A 26322-nucleotide genomic window follows, 5' to 3' on the forward strand; every position below is an offset into this window, starting at 1 on the left:
TTAAGGTTTCTGGACACGGCCTGTTCCACAAATCAGGATTAACCTTCTCCCTTTATTCCTGCTCCGGTAAGTGAAGGATTTGAGAAAAACAGAAATAAGAATAATGAACTCTCACAGTCATTCATTTCGAATTTTTTAAATAAAATATCTAGATCAGAACTAGGTTAACACTTTAAACCAGTTTAAACCTGAATTATATTTGATTTATTCTCTTTTTTAATTCACATAATAATAAATCAATATATATATTTTTAACCAATCAGAACCAATTCAGAGTAAGAGAGGGTCAGAAACAGGAAGAACACTTCAGTCAAATGTACTTCACTCAGAGGCAGGAAGAGTATTTGTCTCTGGAGCCTCTTACAGAAAGATGCACTTCTACTCCCTCATGAGTTCTTTAATTCTCTCTGTGTTCTTCCTCTACATCTCAGGTAAGATCAATGCTGCATCATTCCTGTGCACTGGAGGTGTGTTCTTCACTCTCTCACTGCTTTAAATACACTTTGATTAACTCACCTGCTCCAGGGTGCAGAGTGGATACTGAATAATAACATTTAGGACGAGGGTGAAATGTGTTTGCTCAGTTATGACCAGTTTATTCCTCTGATATAGTTCTGAAGCAGTTCCTGAGTCGGAGTAACACTGTTGTACCATTTGACTTCTTCTCTGTAGAGTCTGAGAGTGTGAAGACCCTGAAAAATTTAGCTGTAAAAAGTGGAGGATCTCTCACTATTCCATGTTTTTATGATGAAAAATACAAATCAAACCCTAAATACTGGTGTAAGGGGAAGTACTGGAGCATCTGTGAAATAGTAGCCCGTACAAACACAAGTGGAAGAACATCAGTCACTGATTATCCGACCCAGAATATGTTTACTGTGGAACTCAACAGTCTCCGAAACTCTGACTCTGGAGATTATTGGTGCGCTGTGGAAATCAAAGGCGGTTCAGATGACAGTGATTATTTGTCCCTGACGGTCAGTGCAGGTAAGAAGTCTCTCTGTGTGAAGTAGAATCTGTTCACTGTAACTTAAAGCTTGTTTGATGGAGGACGTGTTTACAGCACTCATTCTCTGCCTCTTTATTCAGATCCTGCTGTGTCTGTGATAAACAGCAGAGTGAGTGGTCAGGAAGGGGGCAGTGTCAGTGTCCAGTGTCTCTACAGAACTGATTATAAGAATAAACAGAAGCAGTGGTGCAGATTTAGAGACTGGAGCTGCTTAACATCCCAGAATTCATCAGTGCAGATCAGTGATGATGGGAGAGGAGCGGTCAGTGTGGAGATGAGTGGACTGAAGAAGAGTGATGCTGGCTGGTACTGGTTCAGTGCAGGAGAAGTGGGAGTTACTGTTCACCTCACTGTCACTGAAAGACCTACAAGTAAGATTATTTGCATCTGAAACACTGCCCATACCCAGACAGCAATGGATGTATATCTGTAGATCTCTTATGACACACATCTGGCCTTGAATAATGTCATTTCTTATTTTCAACAGCAACTACAGCTGTGACTACAATATCCTCAACTGTGAAAACCAGTATCAGTGAGACCACATCAGGTATGATCACAATCTTGTGTTAGAATTGATTAAATTAATTAAAATTACAACAATTAATATTTGTTTTTCTAGGTGTTACAACGACTAAAAATGGACCCCCAACAACAGCAAATTAGTGAGTAGTGAAGTTCCGCTACACTTTCACACTTCAGTGTAGCATACCTTTGCCCTGTGCTTTTTTGCAGAACTGCAATGGTATTTTCTGAAAAACAACACTTCCCTAAGACGTACAAGTGTCAACCAAGTGTGAAATGAAGTAAGAAACATATACAAAATATAAATGTTCTTCTTATATGGCAGTGCAAGCTCTAACAGCCTTAGGTCAGAGACTAATTTCTGGAGGAACTATGTTTTAGGAAGGCTTTACACTAGAGAGAACATTGCTGTAAAAACATGATTGCCTTTAGTTACAGGAATATTAGTGAGGTCTGATTCTGATATTAGATTATTAGTTCTAGAAAAGAAATTCCACTTTAACATGTCTAACCTTATATATTGCATAATGCTCCATTATGAATTGCCCTGTGGACTGTGTGTGCATTGCTGAAGGCCTGAGTAATCTATGGGTGTATCTTACATTAGCTTAGAGTGTTCCTTGATTTGGGCAGTATGGTGGTGCAACAGTTAGCGTTTCTATCACAGATTGTGGGTTCAAGACCTGCTTTGGGTGAATGTCTGTGAAGAGTTGGTGTGTTCTCCCCGTGTCTCTGTGGGTTTCCTCAGGTGCTCTAGTGTCCTCTCTCAAAAACACACAATAGTAGGTGGATCAACTACTCAAAAGTGTCCATAGGTGTGAGTGTGTGTCGCCCTCTGAAGGACTGCCACCCGGTCCAGGATGTATTACCCCTTTGTGCCCAGTGCTTCCAGGTAGGCCCTGGACACACAGCGACCCTAAACTGGATAAGTAGATACAGACAATGAATGGATAGATATTCCTTGGTTTTGACTAGTGTTTGGATGCCATTTGGAAAGTGTAGCTGGTCTTTCCATCAAATAAACCATTTGTGTAGTTAAATCTCCTTTAGTTAGCCTTTAAAGCCTGTTGTACAGGGTGAGTCAAAAGGTGCAGGACACACTTTTATCTGAATACGCCAGCAAGTAATTTGTGAGGGAGCCTATCTTTTAGGCTAGGTTCGGAACAAGGCTACCATCTTGAAGGCGGCCATATTGGATCAAGGGGAAAAGTTTTTCCAATGGGAACGTGGTCATGTAGCAATATCAAACAAAATAAAAGGGTGTAATTTGAATTTTGACTCACCCTGTATATTCACACCTCTGTGTAATTGTTTTCTTATACTTCTAGCAAAAAAACTGCTTTTTCTTCAGTAAAAACTGCCTCCTCTGCAGAAGATTCTTCTGAATATGTAAATAACTCAACTGACAACAAGAGCAAGTATTTCATACATTATATAAAAATGTTTATTTTTTGTGCACTGAAAATGATATTATTGTGTGGTTGTAATTATACACAGGATAAGATGAAGGATATCCAATGTCAGTCTGTTAGTGCTTTAAGGCGTTATTGTGTGATAATGAATTTTACATGCTTCATTGTGGGTCTCTTTAATGAACAATTTACAAAGGTCATGTGACTTTATTCACTGCAGCAATGGAAACTCAAAGCTTATCTGGACTCTACTACCTGTGGGCCTCGGACTGCTGCTGTTCCTGATCTGTGTCATAAGCTTCATATCAAGAAAACATACCAGTAAGTATAAGTCTGACATTTTCTTTATAGGCTCAGGCTTTTTAACCAAATGTACACAGTTTTACACCTACACCTACCTAATGTGATCCACTCATTCCATTTCTCAGAAGCAAATCAAGCAGAGACCACAGAGAGGAGCAGTAACTCAGCAATTTACACAGTAAGTGTTGTGAATGATGGGTGGCTTCATGTTGTTTGAGTTCTAGTGTTCAAACACATAGTGCAGTAATTAGTATTGTGTATCATTGTGGATTTTGTCATTGGTGCTGTGTGTGTATATATACGTGTGTCTGTCTGTATGAAACAGAGCACTACAGCTGAAGATGCAGATAGGTACACTACTGTGTCTAAGAAAAAGAAGGTAAGTATTTATTTTTTATATCGACAAACACATAAACGTGATTTTATTACAGAATCAGTACTAGATTTTCTCATCCTGAGTAAATAATGTCCACAGCCTTTGTCCGAAGTGACTCTGGGAACTGATGTGATCTACGGCAATGTAGCCACTGAGGCCACGAATGAACCTGTAAGTGAACGTTTATAAAGCTGTTGTTATGAATCACACCTCTATTTTAATCTGAAGTAGGTGAGATGTCGTCATGTATCTGAGTCCAGTAAGTGTTACTTTGATGGAAGTTCCTTAGTCTGACCATGATTTTAGCTGCCGAAAAAGCTTATATCCTCTTTTACTTCTAAATCTGTCTCATTTTACAGCTCTCACCAGATGCTGGAGGAGGTGATGAAATGCTGTACGGCAATATTTTGCCCAAATAAGAAGTGAGGCAGAATACACCACATTATATTATGTTTTGTTTTGTTTGTTGGTTTTTTGTTTGTTTGTTAAACACTTAAACACTTTTCAGGCTTCTGCTCATTGTTGCTTTTCTGTCTGTGTTGATTCCAGGTGTACACAGCTGTATTTCTCAACAAACAGCCAGAAGAGATCAATGGCAAACAAGACACAAAACAAAGCATCCCCTTCAAAGGTCAAATTTGTGTGATTTCAAAGGTCAAAATAAGAATCCTCATCATAGTGGTCAGTGTAACTTAGCAGGTGTTTTAACCACTGTAGTATACCCACATGTATGTTACATACATCAATGTAAATATGTAATATGTGCACTGCTGAAAACTCATTCTTCCTGTGTTGAGATCATAAGAGATCTTTAGCCATCGTCAGAGTCCAGCCTGTATTCCATCCTGATCAATATTTATTCTTGAGTGTTTGCTGTAGACAGACTCTGTGCTACAACTTTTTTTAACGTTTGAATAATATCTGCTTTTAAAATTAACAAAATATACATATATTTGTTCCGTTCACCACACATTTTTTCAGTTCACCAGACTCTGTTGCCATTAACAAACTTTTCCCCTAAAATGCCCCACATTCAGTGTTTTAAATTCAGCAAAAAAATCTTTAACAATGCTTTAAGTGTGTTAATGTGTAAAAATGTGTTCTCTGGGTTGTGTATTTATTAGCACTTAGAAAAACACAGAAGCATTTGATTTTTTCCACACAAAATTAAACATCAAATACTAACCCAAATGCTGTATTTTACATTTTCTCTGCTCTTTACCTAACATTCTCATCTCACACAGTCACTGGGGGACAGACTGCCATCTCTCTGCTCTCATTCCCAGCACAGCTATCAATCCTAGGTTAGCCTTAGAGATTTTTCATGAAGTGTTGTGCCTATTCATTTGGATTTTCTCTTTCACCTTAAATGGTGCAGTAGAACACAACTTCCACACCATGGAAAAAATACACGTTTAGCTTCTTTCCGTGGATATTATCTTTTTATTTTCAAAGTGTCTCAAAAATCTGAAAGGCTCAATGAAGACACAATATAACAGACTATTGATATCCTGAAGATAAAGAAATTTTATTATTTTTTATTTTTCTAGCAGTGTTCCTGTCTGTTAGTTTTAGACTCAGTGTGAAAGACAGCATTAACAAACATGTTTAATAAATCAATATTGGGCTCAGGTATGAAATACAGAAGAAATGTGTTATTATTCAGTTGTATTACAACAACAGATCAATTCTACTGCCATGTTTCTGTTCGTAAATGTTGTAGAAGGTCAGGGTTAGTGCCAATGTATTTAATTGGTTTATTTCTAACATGCTTTGTGATCATACCCAATGTGGTCTCATTGATGTTGGTTTTCTCAGACGTAGAGACAGAACTCAAAGCTGTTGTTGCTGTTGAAAAGAAGAAATAAACTGTGCCAGTGACACAGTGACAGCAGGGCGGTCAACAGATATGTTCTGATAGATGTGATCTTACTTGTAGGTCTTTCAGTGACAGTGAGGTGAACAGTAACTCCCACTTCTCCTGCACTGAACCAGTACCAGCCAGCATCACTCTTCTTCAGTCCACTCATCTCCACACTGACCGCTCCTCTCCCATCATCACTGATCTGCATTGCTGAATTCTGGGATGTTAAGCAGCTCCAGTCTCTAAATCTGCACCACTGCTTCTGTTTATTCTTATAATCAGTTCTGTAGAGACACTGACACTGCCCCCTTCCTGACCACTCACTCTGCTGTTTATCACAGACACAGCAGGATCTGAATAAAGAGGCAGAGAATGAGTGCTGTAAACACGTCCTCCATCAAACAAGCTTTAAGTTACAGTGAACAGGTTCTACAGAGATAGCCAGAATCTTGGAGACTGTTGAGTTCCACAGTAAACATATTCTGGGTCGGATAATCAGTGACTGATGTATTTTTCCACTTGTGTTTGTACGGGCTACTATTCCACAGGAACTCCAGTAATACCCCTTACACCAGTATTTAGGGTTTGATTTGTATTGTTCATCATAAAAACATGGAATAGTGAGAGATCCTCCTCTTTTTACAGTTACATTCCTCAGTGTCTTCACACTCTCAGACTCTACAGAGAAGAAGTCAAATGGTACAACAGTGTTACTCCGACTCAGGAACTGCTTCAGAACTATATCAGAGGAATAAACTGGTCATAACTGAGCAAACACATTTCACCCTCGTCCTAAATGTTATTATTCAGTATCCACTCTGCACCCTGGAGCAGGTGAGTTAATCAAAGTGTATTTAAAGCAGTGAGAGAGTGAAGAACACACCTCCAGTGCACAGGAATGATGCAGCATTGATCTTACCTGAGATGTAGAGGAAGAACACAGAGAGAATTAAAGAACTCATGAGGGAGTAAATGTGCATCTTTCTGTAAGAGTCTCCAGAGACAAATACTTTCTCAATGAGTAAAATTTCATATTCTGATTGAAGCAGCTCTATTTCAGAGCTCTTCCTCATTTCAGCACTTGCTGCTACTGACTGTGGATCAGTGCAGGGTTGCACTTTTTTCAACTCCAGATTACTTTCCGGCTGTAACGGTTCCAACTCACCAACAGGGGGCAGCAGCAGACTATAAAACACTGAAGTATAAAAAGATTCAGGTTGTTTTAAGTCATAGAACAGAAATGTTTGCTAGTCCCCCTGTCCTTCCCCTCATTTCTTACTCTCCCTCTCTATAACCAGAGAATTGTTGAGGAATCGAGGAAACGAGCCCCGTGTCTTGAAATTCTTCTTAAAGTCTACACTTTGATAACATCAGCACCATAAAAACCTATATAGAAAAGGACAAACAAAGTATTTACATGTTAATACCTCTCCCTTCGCAATGTCAAAAGGTTGTAAACAAAAATGACTTTCCTTCTTAAAGGGTTTTGTGTAATAGATCTGTGCTGATCCTGGGTCATTGTCGCTCTCAGTGAAGGCTGCACTAACGGCCGATAGAGGGCACTCAAGGGCGTTTGACTGGAAAAGAGAAATGAGACAAACTGCAGCACTGTGATCCAACAATGACTGTAATAACACACACAAACACACACACACACACAAACCAGAATATAAAGCTTGGTTGAACCATGTGCTCGTGGTTGACCACTCTCTCTGTTGTGAACACGGTTAGGTAAAACTGAAATGTGTAACTTTTTTGGGCAGTGTACACTGATGTGTCCTTCACTGGAAGCTCCTCCAGTGTTCAGACTCCGTACTTAGGAACAGGGAAACAGCAAAAATTAAGGTTTCTGGACACGGCCTGTTCCACAAATCAGGATTAACCTTCTCCCTTTATTCCTGCTCCGGTAAGTGAAGGATTTGAGAAAAACAGAAATAAGAATAATGAACTCTCACAGTCATTCATTTCGAATTTTTTAAATAAAATATCTATAATAACAGGTCAGTTGAGGCTATTCTCATCTCTGGTACCACGCTGGTGGAACGAGCTTCCAAGCACCATCAGAGCAACAGAAACCCTCTCTGCATTCAAGAAATCATTGAAAACCCAGCTCTTCCGAGAGTATCTTTTGCACTGAATGTCTCTCTTTAATGCACTTATTACGTCCTGGCATATTGCACTTAATGTAAGGTATTTTGTATAATTTGTGCTGTAGTTCGAATGTTAGATCCTCTTTTGTAAGTCGCTTTGCATAAAAGTGTCTGCCAAATGCATAAATGTAAATGGTCAGTGTGGAGATGAGTGGACTGAAGAAGAGTGATGCTGGCTGGTACTGGTTCAGTGCAGGAGAAGTGGGAGTTACTGTTCACCTCACTGTCACTGAAAGACCTACAAGTAAGATCACATTTATCAGAAACACTGCCCATATCTGCTGACCGTCCTACTGTAAATTTTCTTGAATTCTAAAGCCAAGTGACTATTTTGTGTGTTGCAAAATCATTAAAATACTGTAATTCATTTGTGTAATTTGTCTTACATGTTCTACAGCTACGACAAGAAAATCAGGGACTACACAGTAAGTAATGACCTTCATTATGTGACATTTACCTTTAAAAACCACTGAATTTCACACCTTCCCTTCGTTTGCTTTTAACAGAAGAACAGCCTCCTTTTCTGCAGTGACTTCTGACAGAGTAAATGACTCGAGCAAAAGCAAAACAAAGCAAAACAAGTAATTCACTTAAAGAAAAACAAAGATGTGTTTCCTTCAGGTTAAATGTGCCCAGGATGTGTAAGCAATGCTAGTTTAATCATATCATGTGTCTTCATTCATTGCAGAAGTGGAAACACCATGTTTCTCTGGATTCTACTGGCTGCAGGACTCGGACTTTTTGTCAGCGTTGTGACCTACCTGTTGAGAAGAATGTTCAGTAAGTACTCCCTCTCTTCTATTGTCATAGGAGCTTTTGAGATTTTACCAAAAGCATTCCATGAATAGATTTCTGAATCCGGTTTGATCTGTATTTCAACAAAAATAGTACGACATTTCCAAACTTTTATTTGGAAATCTCATTCTGAAACTGATGCCTGCAATACATTTAAATAAATGAGGAACAGGGTCAGTTCTTGAAAATAATGCAATGTTAAAGAAACACTTAAAAAATTTGATACATCATGGTTGTGTATAACAACAGATCAGTGAGTAATCCTGTTTAAGGTTATTACACCCTCTAGAATAAACTCATAATCTAAATAAATAAATAGTTGCACGCAGAATCATTTGACAGGAAGGAAACCTGGTGAATAGGTTTGACATCGTGGGACATCTGAATGATTCAAGTTTAATGCTCAGCCAGCAGTAAAACCAGGGCCGGTGTTCTGACGAGTTGTGCTACCTTGTTGAAATATGCTACTTTGCAGCTCTGCACATGCTCAGACCCAAAAATGTGGTATTTTACGTGATAAATCTCTTTTAAGTTAATTTACCGTTATTATTTATAAAAATGTATTATTCAAATTGTACACGACTCATTGAATTAAAAAAAAACTATAAAACATTTCTTATCACCATAATTGCCTTATCATTTTTTAATTAGGAGATTTATGCTGTGCATATCTCCTGCTTATACAGCATTTCTGATAAACTACATTTAGCTTATATCTCACCTACTGTTTTATTTAAGCACTGTACATATAACAGTACGCTATGGCAGCACATTTCGACAAGGTAGCACAGCTCGTCAGAACACCTGCTCTGTGGGTGGTGGTGAGGGTTGAGAGGGGGTTGGCATTGCCCACCCAAACATCCTCTCTGCCCACCCACAAAGCACGCTGAGCCAGCTGAACCTTTGCTTATTTCTGATTGGCTCTTTGAGTTGACAAACTGTCACCTGTAGCTCAGCAGAGCAGACGAGTTCTGACACTGTGAATAGGAGAGGAAGTGATGTAATAGGGCTGACTTTAAGCTCAAACCCGCATGGTAGAGTTGGCTTAATTTTTGGTGACATTTTGCTTGTTATTTCTTTCACAATATCATTCTGGTTTCTTAGTGGCAGTTACTCTCTGTTAGTTCACATTGTAATTGAAGTATTTTACTATTTATTTACATTATGCACATAATCTATACATTTAATAAAATTATAACAATAAGAAAAGTTCTCACGTGTTCTCAGTTCAACTACAAGCACCCTATTCCTGAGTCTGTGTCTGTGTGCTCTCTCAGGAGCTTGTGTTGAGTCTCTGCTTTTATTAGGATCCTTTTTGTTTAGAAAGTTGTTAAACTGTCCAGACTGTCTAATAAAAGTATTATGGGGCCAATTCTTTCAAGGTTTTTTTTCCTGAATCATTTACTTTGTGAAGAAAAACTCGAGTGTGTTTAGATAGAGCTAGCTAAAGAAATATTATGTTGTCAGCTACAATGTGTGATGTAAGTCCTATTATGGATATGTAATGCCCAGATTTAAGGTGGAAACCATGAGAAGCATGTAAACGCGTTCTTTTTTGGTCAGGTTATCATGACAAAATTTTACGTGTCTTTTATAAGAGAGACACTCGAAACATATACGCACATGAAGCGTGTCTGCCTGTGTAGTGATGATTTAAACAAACTTTCTGATACACAGACACGAGAAAGACTCGATTTTTAAAAATGGAAAAACGTGGCCAGAGTAAAAGAAAATGGGAAATGGTTCTATTGCTGTCGTTTTTCTTGCTTGTTGTGACATCTAATGACGTATACGCTATTTGCAAGGTCTGGATGGATTTTGTTTTTGTTTTTTCTGATAGTTTTCTCAGTTAGACACAGAATTACAAAAAACGGTGGAGGGTTATATGAAGCTGTTAATAAATACGCACTAATCTGTAACACTTTGCATCTTGGTCTTGCATTTGTGTCTAAGCTCTCCTCAGTGAACCTAGTGTACTATCGATACTGGTCAATACAAACCTTCTAAAGAAATAATCCTAATGTAAAGGTTGAGGTTTTCTGCTTAAATGCAACCTATTCTGGATGCATTTGTCAGCCACATACGAAGGAGCCTTGGAAATGGAACAGAATAACTACACTCCTTTGACCCCAACCAAAGCAGTCTAGAACCAGGCCTGAGTAAAACAGACTGCAGTGGTGTGGCAGACTGTCATGGAGTCACTCAGATTGGCAGAGGGTCATTTTCAGTGATGAGTCCTGTTTTTGTCTTGGTGGATACAACCAATCAATCTGTGTGTGGAGGCAACGAGGCCAGTGCCAAGATGAACACATCACATGTCCAGAAGGTCTGGTGTCATGGTGTGGGGTGCGATAGCGTATGATTCTAGATCACCTTTTTTCCTGATTACAGGCATGGGATGGTGCAGTACACCATTAGGTATCTCTACAGTTCCATGTAGAGAAGTCTGGCATAGCATTAGCATACTGAGAGACGCTAATTCTGTATGTGTAGCTCAATAAACATTGCCCATATCAGTCAAAATACTTAATAATGTATTGCTCATGGTTTTCTTTATCTTCCCTCAGAAAATCATTGTAATCTGACCCTTCTTGGGGAACAATGTTTTTTGATGATGAGAATATATAACTTTACAAATTCCTAATGGCATATGAATCATTCCATATGATAATATAGGAATTATATTGGGAATTTATTAGGAGGTTATTTACAAAAATCTATGTTCATGAGGATAATAGTCAAATATTTGTTCTGATTTTAATCCACACATTTCAAACTGTTCTAACCACTGCTTATAATAATAAACTTTTCTATTCTATATTATGTACTTTATTCCGTTCCATCACTACTTCACCAACTACAAACAGATCCAGCCGAGACCAGAGAGAGGATCAGTGACACCACAGTTCACACAGTCAGTATTAATGCTGATAAGTGGCTCTTTTGTGCTCTTGTTGTTTCTCTTGGATACTCCCCTGCTCAGATAGATTTATTATTTTTGAGCTATGCATCTTGCTGATGTGCTTTCCTTTGCCATGTCTTTGTTCTCTTTTTTTCATGTTATTAAAGTTTATTAGCTATAAATGCAGATTGATGTAATGTTTACAGCTTTTCTGTGTGTATTTGCCTTGCTCTCAGCTCTCTCATATATTTGTGCTGTCACTGCTGTTCTTCTCTGGCTTTAGATTTGCAGCTTTTGAAGCCCATTTCTCAGTAAAATGATTTTGGTTGTTTAAAAAATAGTAAGGCTGGTGTGTGTGTGTGTGTGTGTGTGTTTAATAGCCATCTGAAGATTCAAAGACATACACTAAGGTGAAACCCAATAAAAGGAAGGTAAGACCATTAATCTGCCTTTAAACTTTATTTGATCACTGAAACATTAAGAGACTGAGAAAGGTGTCTGTGACTTTATTGTATCGTGTTTTTTTCTGTTATTGTGGTTTTATGCATGTTTTTTGAGAAAAAGCCAGAATGATTCTATAAATTATCTTTGGCCTGTTTTACACTGAAAAACCATTTAAAAAGCACATTATTTCATATTAGACCTAATTAAATATGTTGTGTTTTCAAAATAAACTAATTTAAATGCTACAACAGATTATAGAAAAAGGTTTGACAGCAAAGTGTTCACAACTTCAAAAATCTGCCTTTCTCTTCCACAACAGCTGAAATACATGCAGTAAATGACACCTTGTGGTAAATTGTTTCAGGTGTTGGTTTTGTGTTTCCTGCAAACCAATCTAAGCCTATGCAGCAGTATATAGATCTTGCTTGTCTTTTCTTGTGTTTCAGAATGTGTCACACATTCTCTTTTGGGAACAGCTCAGTTTAAAAGAAGGCCAAGTCAGCCCCTGCACCTTCTTCTTTCACAGCCGTGGCTTTGTGCGTTGTCTTGTTGAAATGAGCATTGACGTCCTTAAAAAGGTCTCTTCTAGGAGGCAGCAGTTTGCATCTTTTAGAATTAAAGTTAATACTAGAACAAAGTTAATGCTAAAAAAAGAGTGGTTATATCCACTCTTAAAAACAATTCATGTCCCTCTATACTCTCCCTAAAATGCCCTAATCACAGAGTGGATGCATGAAATAGTAGAAACTAAAACATGGATCATTGGTTCACAAAGTCTGTGCAAATTTAAAAATGACATGGTTCTTATTTTGAATTCTCCACCTAGTGCCAGCTTTTTCTGATTTACAGGTGTATGGTAGAGGACAGTAACCAGAATGAACTTTGATCCAGTTCTGATAGTAATTGCTCCTCACTGGCATCAGACTAAGAGCGGCATGGTGGTGCAGCAGGTAGTGACACAGTCACAGGTTGTGGGTTCAAGTCCTGCTCCGGGTGACTGTGTGTGAGGAGTTTGGTGTGTTCTCCCTGTGTCCGCATGGGTTTCTTCTGGGTGCTCTGTTTTCTTCCCACGGTTCAAAAGCACACGTTGGTAGGTGGATTGGGACTCATAAAAGTGTCTGTAGGTGTGAGTGAGTGGTCTACAGATTGTAGGATTGGGAAGGAGCAAGGCCAAGCCATTAGTGAAGTACTGCTCTGTCTTAGCAGTTACAGGGAGCCTGTGCTGTATATATGGAGAAGACAATGTTACCTCTATCCATGAGAAATGTGTATTGTGAATTTAATCATGAACTTTGTAAAGGTTTTGGATTTTACAAGTCAAATCCAAATTAAGTATTAAAATGTAACAGAATTCTGCAGTTGACACCTCAATAATGTATATGATTACTGAAACATTATCAGACTGACTTATCAATAGTAATAACTATCCACAGCCTTCATCTGCAGCAGCTCAGGAAACTGACTTTATCTACGTCAATGTAGCCTCAGCTTCCAAAAACACAACTGTAAGTGACTTTAATGTCATGAATTAGATTTCAGTTTAGATTTAAAGCAAGCAGAGAGATCCTTTTATTTCTAAAGCGTTTCCATTTTCCAACTCTCTCCAGCTGCCGGGGGACGATGCAGTGATGTAAAACTCTGTAAGAGGTGAGTCAAAATACAGTATAATTTATTATCTGATGAATTTATTACACTTTTTAGAATGTTTCTAATTGATTTTGTTGTTTCTGTGCTGATTGCAGTTGTGCGTGGCTATATTTCTGAACAAAATACCAGACCACATCATTTTCAAAGAAGAAAGATGCTGCAGTTCAGTTCAAACAAATCAAAGAATTCATCACAAAATACCAAAAAATAACATGTAATTTCACAGCTTTAATAGAAGTATTCACATCACAGTGTACAGTGAAGTGGATGTAAAGATTACTATGATATACCCATGTGTAGTTTTCATGTATTAAAGTAAATATGTGCATTGGTGAATACATTAATTCATCACATATTTTAGGAGAGCCCATAGTCATCACCTTCTATTCCTTCTGACCACTGCAGGGTCTTGTTTTAATACATAAAAAGCAGAATTTAATACATGGTGGAACTCCTACAAAAAAAATACATTTGCATTTAAATGACAGGTATTTTTAACCAGTCTATTCAGAGCAAGAGAGGGACATAAACAGGAAGAACACTTCAGTCAAATGTACTTCACTCAGAGGCAGTAAGAGTATTTGTCTCTGGAGCCTCTTACAGAAAGATGCACTTCTACTCCCTCATGAGTTCTTTAATTCTCTCTGTGTTCTTCCTCTACATCTCAGGTAAGATCAATGCTGCATCATTCCTGTGCACTGGAGGTGTGTTCTTCACTCTCTAACTGCTTTAAATACGCTTTGATTAACTCACCTGCTCCAGGGTGCAGAGTGGATACTGAATAATAACATTTAGGACGAGGGTGAAATGTGTTTGCTCAGTTATGACCAGTTTATTCCTCTGATATAGTTTTGAAGCAGTTCCTGAGTCAGAGTAACACTGTTGTACCATTTGACTTCTTCTCTGTAGAGTCTGAGAGTGTGAAGACACTGAGGAATGTAGCTGTAAAAAGAGGAGGATCTCTCACTATTCCATGTTTTTATAATGAACAATACAAATCAAACCCTAAATTCTGGTGTAAGGGGTATTACTGGAGCTCCTGTGGAATAGTAGCCCGTACAAACACAAGAGGAAGAGCATCAGTCACTGATTATCCGACCCAGAATATGTTTACTGTGGAACTCAACAGCCTCCAAGACTCTGACTCTGGATATTATTGGTGCGCTGTGGAAATTGGAGATAAATGGACAGTAGATGACAGTGATTATTTGTACCTGACGGTCAGTGCAGGTAAGAAGTCTCTCTGTGTGAAGCAGAACCTGTTCACTGTAACTTAAAGCTTGTTTGATGGAGGACGTGTTTACAGCACTCATTCTCTGCCTCTTTATTCAGATCCTGCTGTGTCTGTGATAAACAGCAGAGTGAGTGGTCAGGAAGGGGGCAGTGTCAGTGTCCAGTGTCTCTACAGAACTGTTTATAAGAATAAACAGAAGCAGTGGTGCAGATTTAGAGACTCGCGCTGCTTAACATCCCAGAATTCAGCAGTGCAGATCAGTGATTATGGGAGAGGAGCGGTCAGAGTGGAGATGAGTGGACTGAAGAAGAGTGATGCTGGCTGGTACTGGTTCAGTGCAGGAGAAGTGGCAGTTACTGTTCACCTCACTGTCACTGAAAGACATACAAGTAAGATCACATCTATCAGAAACACTGCCCATACCCAGAGGGCAATGAATATTAGGCCCAAATGTGGCCTAAATCTGCAGACCTCTTATGGCACAAATTTGCAATTGAATTATGCCATTTCTCATTTTCAACAGCAACAACAGCTGTGACTACAATGTCCTCAACTGAGAAAACCAGTGACAGTGAGACCACATCAGGTGAAATCACAATCTTATGTTAGAATTAAAAATAATGAATAAACTAAAAAAAATCCAATATTTGTTTTTCTAGGCGCCAAAACGATTAAAAATGAACCCTCACCAACAGCAAATCAGTGAGTAGTGAAGTTCCACTACACTTAAACACTTCATTGTAGCGTATTTTTGCCCCGTGATTTTTTGCAGAACTGCAATGGTATTTTCTGAAAAACAACACTTCCCTAAGACGTACAAGTGCCAACCAAATGTGTAAACAGCCTTAGGTCAGAGACTAATGTCTGGAGGAACTATGTTTAAGGAAGGCTTTACACTAGAGAGAACATTGCTGTAAAAAATGATTGCCTTTAGTTACAGGAACATTTGTGAGGTCTGATTCTGATATTAGATTATTAGTTCTAGAAAACAAATTCCACTTTAACATAACTATTTTTTTACGTAATGAAAACATTTGTGCAGTGCAGTCTTTTTGTTTGTTAGCCTTTGAATCCTGTTGATCATTCACACCACTGTACACCACTTTTTTTTGCAGAACAACAGCTTTTTCTTCAGAAAAAATGGCCTCCTCTGCAGAAGCAACTGCTGAACATATTAACCACTCAACTAACAACAAGAGCGTGGACAACAAGTAATTATCACATCATGAGACATGTTTATTGATTGTGTACTTTAGTGACTGATAAAACAGTTTCTTTGGCATGTAACTCTTAATAATATGATATTTTTGTGTGGTAGTGACTCATATGCTTCATGGTGGGTCTCCTTTTCTTAATTAATAACTTACACAGGTCATGTGACTTAACTGACTGCAGCAATGGAAACTCAAAGCTTATCTGGATTCTCCTGGCTGTAGGCCTCGGACTGCTCCTGCTCCTGGTCTGTGTTATAACCTTCATATTGAGAAAACTTTCCAGTAAGTATTTGTTGGCTCAGGCTTTTTAATCAAATGTACACTTTATTACACACATCAGCACTCACTCCTTCTCTCTCTAACAGAAGCAAGTCAAACAGAGAGCAGAGAGAGGAGCAGTAACTCTGAAGTTCACACTGTAAGTGCTGTGAGTGATAGGGAGCTTCATGTTGTCTCAGGTCAGGTGTTTTGCAGGAGATAGTATTGTGCCTCTTTGGCATCAGATTTTGTCATTGGTGCAATGTGTGTGTGTGTGTGTGTGTGTGTGTGTGTGTGTGTGTGTGTGTGTGTGTGTGTGACTGAAATAGACCTCTACAGCTGAAGACTCAGTAACATACAGCACTGTGATTCCCAAAAAGAAGAAAGTAAGACTTTATTCATTACCTTCATCTCCTTTAATGTCTGAATGTATAGAACACAAGGGATTCTTTGGGTTTACCACTCTGTCACTGATTATTTCTCTCAGACTTGTTTCACTTGAAACGTAATGTACTTTCAGAGAAATGAATATGATACATTTAGGTGCAGCGAACTGTAATGTATGACGTTAGTCATTTTTGATATTATACTTTTTTGTATATTTTAAGATTATGAAATCTTGTGTCTGTGTCTGTGTGTGTGTGTGTGTGCGTGCGTGCGTGCGTGTGTGTGTGTGTGTGTGAGAAATAGATCTCTACATCTGAAGTTGAAGACTCTGTGACATACAGTACTATAATTCCCCAGAATAAGAATGTAAGACCATATTCATCACAGCCATCTACTTAAAAGCTGTATCACTGAAACATTAAGGGATTGAGTAGTGTGTTATGTACAGCACTCTTAAGAAAAAAAAGTGGTTAAGATTTTATTCTTCTCAATCTCCTACATATAAACAGCTTTTGGTTTCTGAAACATCTCCAGCCTGACTTATCCTGAGACCACAATATGTTTTAGGGGAATTAGAGCTGCCCTCAATTATGTAAAGGCAGTAAATATTTATGAGAAATACCTGGTTTTGATGGAGGTTCTCAAGCCTAAGTCTTTATCTTAGCTGCTGAAAGAGCTGAGACCTTCATTTATTTCTAAAACTGTCTCAACTTACAGCTCTCTCCAGCAGCTGAAGATGATGCAGTGATCTACAGCTCTGTGCTTCACAAATAAGAGGCGAGTCAAACTACACAATTCCTTATTATGTAATGGGTTTATTAACACAATCCAGCCTGTTTTTTCAGTTCAATCACTGGTGTATACAGCCCTATTCATTCATTCATTCATTCATTCATTCATTCATTGTCTGTAAACGCTTACCTAGTTCAGGGTATTCCTGGGTCTGGAGCCTACCCGGAATCACGCGGCGCAAGGCAGGAACACATCCGCGCCAGTCCTTCCCAGTGCGACACACACTCACACATTCACTCATACCTATGGACACTTTTGAGCAGCAAATCCACCTACCAATGTGTGCTTTTTGGACCTTGGGAGGAAACCAGAGCAAACGGAGGACACCCACACCGACATGTGGAGAACACACCAAGCTCCTCACAGACATTCACCCGGAGTGTTGCTCGAACCCATGACCCCAGGACCCTATTTCTAAACCAAAACCAGGCCAGACCATTCAAAATGAAGACTCTGCCCTTGCACTTCAATAAAACATACTCACGTGAAAAAGAATGGCTTTAGTCTGGTTTGAAGCTTTAAATATTTCTCATCTTAGTGGTCAGTAGGGGAACTAAACAGTACGGTAAACCCACATGTATTTCTCATACACTGATTTAAGTACGTCATATCTGCATTACTGACAACCTTGCTCTAATTCATTGGATGTTTTAGGAGTCACCCTCAGAGTCCAATTTATATTCTCTCTCTGATCACTGTATGGTCTTTTATCAGTTTTTTACAGTTGGCCCATGATTTTTTGCTGCAACTGTATTCGTAATATGTTTTAGTTTTGTTCATGTTTCATTCCTTAATTAACACATGCTTCTAATAAAAATATTATTAATATTATTATAGTAGACCAGACTTTCTTAAATACTAATGTTGAGTTTAACACATTGAGGTAAACAAATGTCCTCTTTCACAGCCCACATTTAGGGTTTGAGGCTCGGCAAATAAATGTGGAACAGTGCATTAAGTGTAAATATGCAGAAATGTTCTCTGTAGAGGGTGTGAATTGCATTTGAGCATTTGTCTTTGTACAAAATTGTAAATGTCAAATATTCCACCTTAGAAGGGAAGACGTGTGTCACATTTCACGTGTGCTGAAACATGTCACATGCCTAATATACACCACCCCAGATGAGACACGAGTTATACTGCTACTGAGTGTGAATGCAGGTCATTTTTACAGTGCACAATTAATAATGATCTTTTTTTTATTATTTAGTTTAATGAATGTATCAGCACAACAGAACAGAACACAATAATGATCAACATTAAAATATTTCTAACAATAATAATATATCTCTATTTCTAGAGCATTTTAGATATAATACATTAAAGCACATTACACATGAATATGAATGCAACACTGGAAAGGTGAAAAGTAACAACACAGTAACAGAACACTCAGCAACAAATCATAGATTTACCTTCCAAATATGTTTGTTAAGTTGGATTTAACGACTTTGTAATGAGTCATTTTTATTAATAGATGTAAAAAAAAGGATGTTCCACAAACTGAGCTGAAAGTGATCATAGGAGATTGCAGTAACCCTGAGCTGAGCCGGTGGTCTTGATTATAGCTGTTCTAAAGCATAAACAGATCAGTAATTTATGCCAAAGGCAGGAGATTATGAAGCAGTTGAGTAGTTTACAAAATCTCCCAGGTTTTTAAATCTTGACAGCTCTATGATCACAGCGTGTGTGGAATCATTTGTGTGCCACACAGAAGCACTCTGACGCCCTGAAACAGAAAACACACCAGGGATAATAAAGTAGTGAACCAGCATTCATATCAGACTTACATCAGTTTAAAATGATAAACTCTACAATGTTATGAAAGTCTGATCTCAACGTAGTTCAAGTGAAAATAAATGAGAATATGGACTTATCTTAATAAATATTAGCATGTTTCAGAACATATAAATGTGCTGTAAAGTAATAACAAACCCTCGTACTTACACATTGACACCAGAACATGTGTCTGAAATCAAAACAAGTCAAAATGCATTCTACTGTTTTTAAAACACAAACAATATTTATTAATATTTATATAGATATTATAATATTTATTACAGGTTCAGGTTTTGTTGATCAAAGAAAAATGTTTGTGATCGTACCTAGAGTGTCCATCATTCTCTCAGTTTGTTTGCCTCTGAAAAATGTATTTTTAGCTGCTTCTGTTAACATAAGAAACCCTTTACCAAGGAGGAAACAGGACACTTACATATCATGAGGAGCTGAAATATACCTCAATAAACCTATATAAAGGCTTATTACAATTGGCCTCGACTGTCACAGCAGCTGCTAATATCCAGTTGAATGTTAATATTTAAGATCATTTATAGATTTCTTTCCAGCATTAAGTTATAACATTGCACTTTGTGGAGTGGAGTGGAGGTGTCTTATAAACAGAACTGAATACATAACAGTGTTATAAAATATGGTACAAGATACAGCTGTTAGAGTTGAACAAGGACACAGTGTCACTGATGTAAACACTGCTCTCTCAAAGCACTAAAATCTACATGAGATCTAACAGTATCAGTGGTGTCCAGAATCATTCTACAGGAGCACAGACTCAACCACTTCAGCTGTAGAAACACACCAGATCCACACCATTAGCTCATTATCATGCTTCAGGAAAGGAATATATTTATAACATTGAGTGAGAGGATGGTGGGTTAGTGAGGGTTTTTTGTTTGTTCCTTTGTTTTTTTCTAGCACAGTGTTCCTGTCTGTTAGTTTTAGACTCAGTGTGAAGGACAACATTAACAAACGTTTAATAAATCAATATTGGGCTCAGGTATGAAATACAGAAGAAATGTGTTATTATTCAGTTGTATTACAACAACAGATCAATTCTACTGCCATGTTTCTGTTCGTAAATGTTGTAGAAGGTCAGGGTTAGTGCTTTTTTAACTGGTTTATTTCTAACATGTTTTGTGATCATATCCAATGTGGTCTCACTGAGACTGGTTTTCTCAGACGTAGAGACAGAACTCAAAGCTGCGGTAGCTGTTGAAAAGAAATAAACTGGTGCCAGTGACAGTTACAGCAGGACGGTCAACAGATATTTTCTGATAGATGTGATCTTACTTGTAGGTCTTTCAGTGACAGTGAGGTGAACAGTAACTCCCACTTCTCCTGCACTGAACCAGTACCAGCCAGCATCACTCTTCTTCAGTCCACTCATCTCCACACTGACCGCTCCTCTCCCATCATCACTGATCTGCACTGCTGAATTCTGGGATGTTAAGCAGCTCCAGTCTCTAAATCTGCACCACTGCTTCTGTTTATTCTTATAATCAGTTCTGTAGAGACACTGGACACTGACACTGCCCCCTTCCTGACCACTCACTCTGCTGTTGTTCACAGACACAGCAGGATCTGAATAAAAAGGCAGAGAATGAGTGCTGTAAACACATCCTCCATCAAACAAGCTTTAAGTTACAGTGAACAGGTTCTAATTCACACAGAGAGACTTCTTACCTGCACTGACCGTCAGGTACAAATAATCACCGTCATCTGGTGTCCCATCCCCTCCTATTTCCACAGCTCACCAATAATCTCCAGAGTCAGAGTCTTGGAGACTGTTGAGTTCCACAGTAAACATATTCTGCGTCGGATAATCAGTGACTGATGTTCTTCCTCTTGTGTTTGTACAGTGCACCAGTATTTAGGGTTTGATTTGTATTGTTCATCATAAAAACTTGGAATGGTTAAAGATCCTCCACTTTTTACAGCTACATTCCTCAGTATCTTCACACTCTCAGACTCTACAGAGAAGAAAACTGTTAACACAACAGTACAATTGTACTCTAACAATGTTTAGTTAAAAAGGTTATTCATGTCTCATATAAAATAATAATGATCATTTAAATCAGCACACACACAGCAACACACACACACACACACACCAAGCTCACATTACTATTAAACTTATGTTTTAATGCTGCTATATTCTGTCTCTCTTAGTGGCGGCAGTAACAGCTCCAGCTCTTCAGAGGCTTTACACTAGCGGCTGGAACAATGCTGCTGGATTTGATTGTATTTGGCCACTAAGAGCTTTAGTAAGGCAAGATACTGATGCTGAATGATTAGTTCTGGATCACGAACACCACTCCGACACTTTCCAAAAGGTATTGGGTGGAGTTCCATCTGCCCAGTTGTTTGTTATAAAAGGAACATTATTACAGTTTATTACAGTCTGTCCCTTTCATCAATACAATGTCTCTTATTTTATAGAACAGCAGCAGTTATTGTGTGAGCACTGCCACTGATCAGAAATCTTCAAGGACAGACACGTTATTCAATGCCTGCGCATGCATTATGATGTCACTCTTTTTGTTGCCAGCAAAGACAGTGTTACTAATAGCAGACGTTTTCTTCAACTAAAAACTATTTTTGCCTGTGTGGTTGGTGCAGAAACATGTACAGAAAAATCCCCTCCAATAGAGGACAATACAGGGTGTCTATAGGTTTATTCACACTTCTTCTTTTATTATGAACTTATTAATTAACACATCAGAAAACACATCAGTGTCACTGTAGAGTGAAGAGAATGAGTCTTTTAGACTGAAGCGACACTGTGATAAAAATGTATTAAAGCACATTTAAAGCAGTGAACACTGAACAACACAAAGAACACCTCCAGTGCACAGGAATGATGCAGCATTGATCTTACCTGAGATACAGAGGAGGAACACAGAGAGAATTAAATAACTCATGAGGGAGTAGAAGTGCATCTTTCTGTAAGTGGCTCCAGACACAAATACTCTTCCTGCCTCTGCAGCACCACCTCAGAGTTTCTTCCTGTTTTCAGCTCTTGTTGCTGCTGACTGGATCAGTGCAGGGTCCTACACTCAAACACATGGATGAATATTTTAATTTAAACACAGTATTTACAAGAGTATCACAGCATTGTGCTGAGTGCTGGGGAAAGATCATCATATAGAGGTTATATAGAGTCACACTAAAGTGAGTTCTTGGGCAAGGCTCGTAGTAATGTATTAGCCTACATCTGTAAACGGTACTCTCTTAAACTCCGGTTCATTGATTACATTACAACTGCAACCGTTACAAATCACCAACAGGGGGCAGTAACAGACTATAAAACTGAAGTATTTATTTCTCTTCAGACGCTGCATTTGGGACAGACGTGTAATATACAGGCACCTGTTTGTATTTTTACACTGGTTTTCTACAGTAGCTCTGTACAAACTACAAGCAGAACTCATCTGATAAATATATTTACATCTTTATACTTTTCTCTGCCATGTTTGTCACACAACTATAAATAAAACTGTTCATTCTGGTTGGTCTTCACCTTCCTCTCATGGAGCTTTGGAAAACAGGGTCTTTGTGGTCCTGCAATATCCGCCAACTCTTTTAAATGGCAACGTGCGAAGTGAGGCACATGAAAGCACTGTAGTCTTCATGGGCAGTTATGGACTGTTGAACAAAGAGTGTGTAAATTGATGACGTATCCAACATCAAACCTAAACCTATCACAATATTGGCTTTAAATCAACCCCTTAATTCCCCTACAGCCAATCACAGTCATTTCACAGGGCTTCCTCACACTCACACAGCCTTAAACTACACACCTTCTTTATCAAGTGCAACATACACCAATTACAGAATGCTCCGTCCTCTCTAGGCTTGAACACAGTGAGGTCACTCTGAAATGTGTAACTGTTTTTCTGGATAGTGTTCACTGATGTGTCCTTCACTGGAAGCTGCTTCAGTGGGATTTGAGCAGCTTCTCTCATCTCCTCCAGTATTCAGACACAGGACTGAGGAATAGAGAAGGCTCTATAGGAAAATGCAGTAACATTTAAGGTTTCTGGACACGGCCTGTTCCAAATATCGTGATAAACCCTCTCACTTTATTCCTTCAGTAAGTGAAGGATTTGAGACAAACAAAAGAGCAATGTTTTTAAACTCTGATAATGAGAACTCTCACAATCATTCATTTCTCATTTTTAAATAAAATATATAGATCAGAAACTAGGGTAACATCTTCAAACAAATTCAAATGAACCTGAATTAAGATTTTATTTATTTATGCTTTAAGAATTCACATAAAAAATATAATATTTTAATTAACTGACTGTAACATCACAGAATCATCAAATGATCAAACAACAATCAATAATTTTTTAACCAGTCTATTCAGAGCAGGAGAGGGTCAGAAACAGGAAGAACACTTCAGTCAAATGTACTTCACTCAGAGGCAGGAAGAGTATTTGTCTCTGGAGCTTCTTACAGAAAGATACACTTCTACTCCCTCATGAGTTCTTTAATTCTCTCTGTGTTCTTCCTCTACATCTCAGGTAAGATCAATGCTGCATCATTCCTGTGCACTGGAGGTGTGTTCTTCACTCTCTCACTGCTTTAAATACACTTTGATTAACTCACCTGCTCCAGGGTGCAGAGTGGATACTGAATAATAACATTTAGGACGAGGGTGAAATGTGTTTGCTCAGTTATGACCAGTTTATTTCTCTGATATAGTTCTAAAGCAGTTCCTGAGTCGGAGTAACACTGTTGTACCATTTGACTTCTTCTCTGTAGAGTCTGAGAGTGTGAAGACACTGAGGAATGTAGCTGTAAAAAGTGGAGGATCTCTCACTATTCCATGTTTTTATAATGAACAATACAAATCAAACCCTAAATTCTGGTGTAAGGGGTATTACTGGAGCTCCTGTGGAATAGTAGCCCGTACAAACACAAGTGGAAGTACATCAGTCACTGATTATCCGACCCAGAATATGTTTACTGTGGAACTCAACAGTCTCCAAGAGTCTGACTCTGGATATTATTGGTGCGCTGTGGAAATTGGAGGGGATGAGACCTTAGATGACCGTGATTATTTGTACCTGACGGTCAGTGCAGGTAAGAAGTCTCTCTGTGTGAAGTAGAATCTGTTCACTGTAACTTAAAGCTTGTTTGATGGAGGACGTGTTTACAGCACTCATTCTCTGCCTCTTTATTCAGATCCTGCTGTGTCTGTGATAAACAGCAGAGTGAGTGGTCAGGAAGGGGGCAGTGTCAGTGTCCAGTGTCTCTACAGAACTGATTATAAGAATAAACAGAAGCAGTGGTGCAGATTTAGAGACTGGAGCTGCTTAACATCCCAGAATTCAGCAGTGCAGATCAGTGATGATGGGAGAGGAGCGGTCAGTGTGGAGATGAGTGGACTGAAGAAGAGTGATGCTGGCTGGTACTGGTTCAGTGCAGGAGAAGTGGGAGTTACTGTTCACCTCACTGTCACTGAAAGACCTACAAGTAAGATCACATCTATCAGAAACACTGCCCATATCTGCTGATTGTCCTGCTGTATGTAACGCCCTCGTCACGTCATGTCTGCTTCCTCTGCACATGGCTTTGTTTTGTTGTTGTTCCTGTCTCCGCCCTAGCCCCACCTTAGTCCTGCCTCTGTCTCATTATTGTCTCCAGGTGTTCCTCGTTTGCCTTGTTCAAATATAGTCCCTTTGTTTCAGTGCTCCCTTGTCTGGTGTTGTGTGCGTTACTCCCTTTTGTGTGTCTCACCTGTCTACCCCAGTTCATGGCTGTCTACTTTCTGTCTCTGGATAATTCGTAGTTTAGTCTTCTCTAGTTTCTGTGTATCTACCTGTGTTTATTTTGATCCTATCTATGTTTAATAAAACTTCCTTGCATTTACGTCCGTCTCCTCGTCCACCCTGCACAGCCATGACACTGTAACTGTGCCACTAACATCAGTTTATTTCTCCTTTTCAACAGCAACAAAAGCAGTGACTACAACTTCCTCAACTGAGAAAACCAGCATCAGTGAGACCACATCAGGTATGACCAGAAACCATGTTTGAATTGATCAAATTAAATGAATTAACAGAAAATATGAATGTTTGTCTTTTTAGATTCCACAAGTCTGACCAGAAATTCAGAGTCAAAAACAGCTAATCAGTAAGCACTGAAGTTCTACTACAGCTACACTTTCATACCTTAGTATAGCATGCTTTGCCCCTTCCTATTTGCAGAAAAGCAACTCTAAGTTCTACAAAAATACATCTGAGAATGTACAAGGTCCAACCAAGTGTGAGATGAAGCATGATAAATATGAAAATACAAAACATTCCCCTTATTTTCTCACTGTCCAGTTAAAAAAAAAACAATGATCTCCCTGTGAAGGGCAGCTTCTGTGTTCAAATGATGTAGTTAAATAAAAATCCACAAAATGGAGATAAGGATTTGTTAGTGTATACTCTCACAAGCCAAAGACACATTACTAGATAAAAATGCAATGTGTTCACTTCTAGTTCAGTGAGTACAGAGAATACAAGCAACTCTAAGTTATACTTTGTACATCTAAACTTTGTAGACCACTTCTCATCCAGTGTTTGTTTATTTTAAAAAGGTGTTTGTTTTCTGGGAAAGTTTTACAACTAAAATAAAATTGCTCTGCATCAAGCTTTTTTTTGTTTAGGGCAATTTTTCTTGTTATCTTTTAAAAATTAATTTTAACAATTTCACTTTCACATCTCAGAATATCACTGCTTCCTCTTGCTACTTGCAGAACAGCTCCTGTTTCTACAGTAAAAAAGGACTCTGAGCGGGTCAACAACTCAAGTGGCAATGCAACAAAGCAAGACAAGTAAATAGAAAAAACGGACATTCCTATTGTTGTTCAGATACTGGAGAAACCAAAAGATTTATTATAGATACAATTATATGTGTGTGTGGGGGGGGGGGGGTGCTTCATGGTGTCTTCCTTTTGTTTAATTAATGATTTTGTTGAATTATTTGCAAAAAAACATGTGCCTACATTCACTGCAGCAATGGAAATGCCAAACTCATCTGGATTCTACTGGCTGCAGGCCTCAGTCTGCTGCTCCTCTTGGTCTGGGTTATGACCTTCATATTGAGGAAAAGGTCTGGTAAGTGTTTGTCTGACATTTCCTTAAAGGCTGTTCAATCTCATTTACACTGTTTTACACTTACATCTCTGTATAATGTGCTCCACTCACTCCATCTCTCT

At 38.5% G+C, this 26322-nt stretch overlaps 1 protein-coding gene across 1 annotated transcript; it reads left to right on the forward strand.

Moving 5' to 3' along the window:
* Positions 1 to 869: 869 nt before the first annotated feature.
* LOC136675460 (polymeric immunoglobulin receptor-like) lies at positions 870 to 25942 on the forward strand. The gene is made up of 13 exons (XM_066652013.1): positions 870 to 987; positions 1090 to 1380; positions 1497 to 1559; positions 1632 to 1674; positions 8037 to 8064; positions 14345 to 14657; positions 14760 to 15050; positions 15194 to 15247; positions 23877 to 24197; positions 24300 to 24590; positions 25068 to 25130; positions 25205 to 25250; positions 25861 to 25942. Exons 1-13 carry the CDS (start codon positions 870 to 872, stop codon positions 25940 to 25942), a joined length of 2004 nt encoding a protein of 667 aa, XP_066508110.1.
* The last annotated feature ends 380 nt before the right edge of the window (positions 25943 to 26322 follow it).

The sequence above is a fragment of the Hoplias malabaricus genome, chromosome X1 (assembly GCF_029633855.1).
Source record: "Hoplias malabaricus isolate fHopMal1 chromosome X1, fHopMal1.hap1, whole genome shotgun sequence".
Classification (NCBI taxonomy): Eukaryota; Metazoa; Chordata; class Actinopteri; order Characiformes; family Erythrinidae; genus Hoplias; species Hoplias malabaricus.

Excerpts from the sequence above, each read along its gene's own strand:
- LOC136675460 (XM_066652013.1), top strand. The coding sequence starts at position 870 with ATGTTTACTGTGGAACTCAACAGTCTCCGAAACTCTGACTCTGGAGAT. Across the intron at positions 1,560-1,631 it reads TATCAGTGAGACCACATCAG|GTGTTACAACGACTAAAAAT; the intron begins GTATGATCACAA and ends TTGTTTTTCTAG. Across the intron at positions 8,065-14,344 it reads AGAAAATCAGGGACTACACA|AGTGTGAAGACACTGAGGAA; the intron begins GTAAGTAATGAC and ends GTAGAGTCTGAG.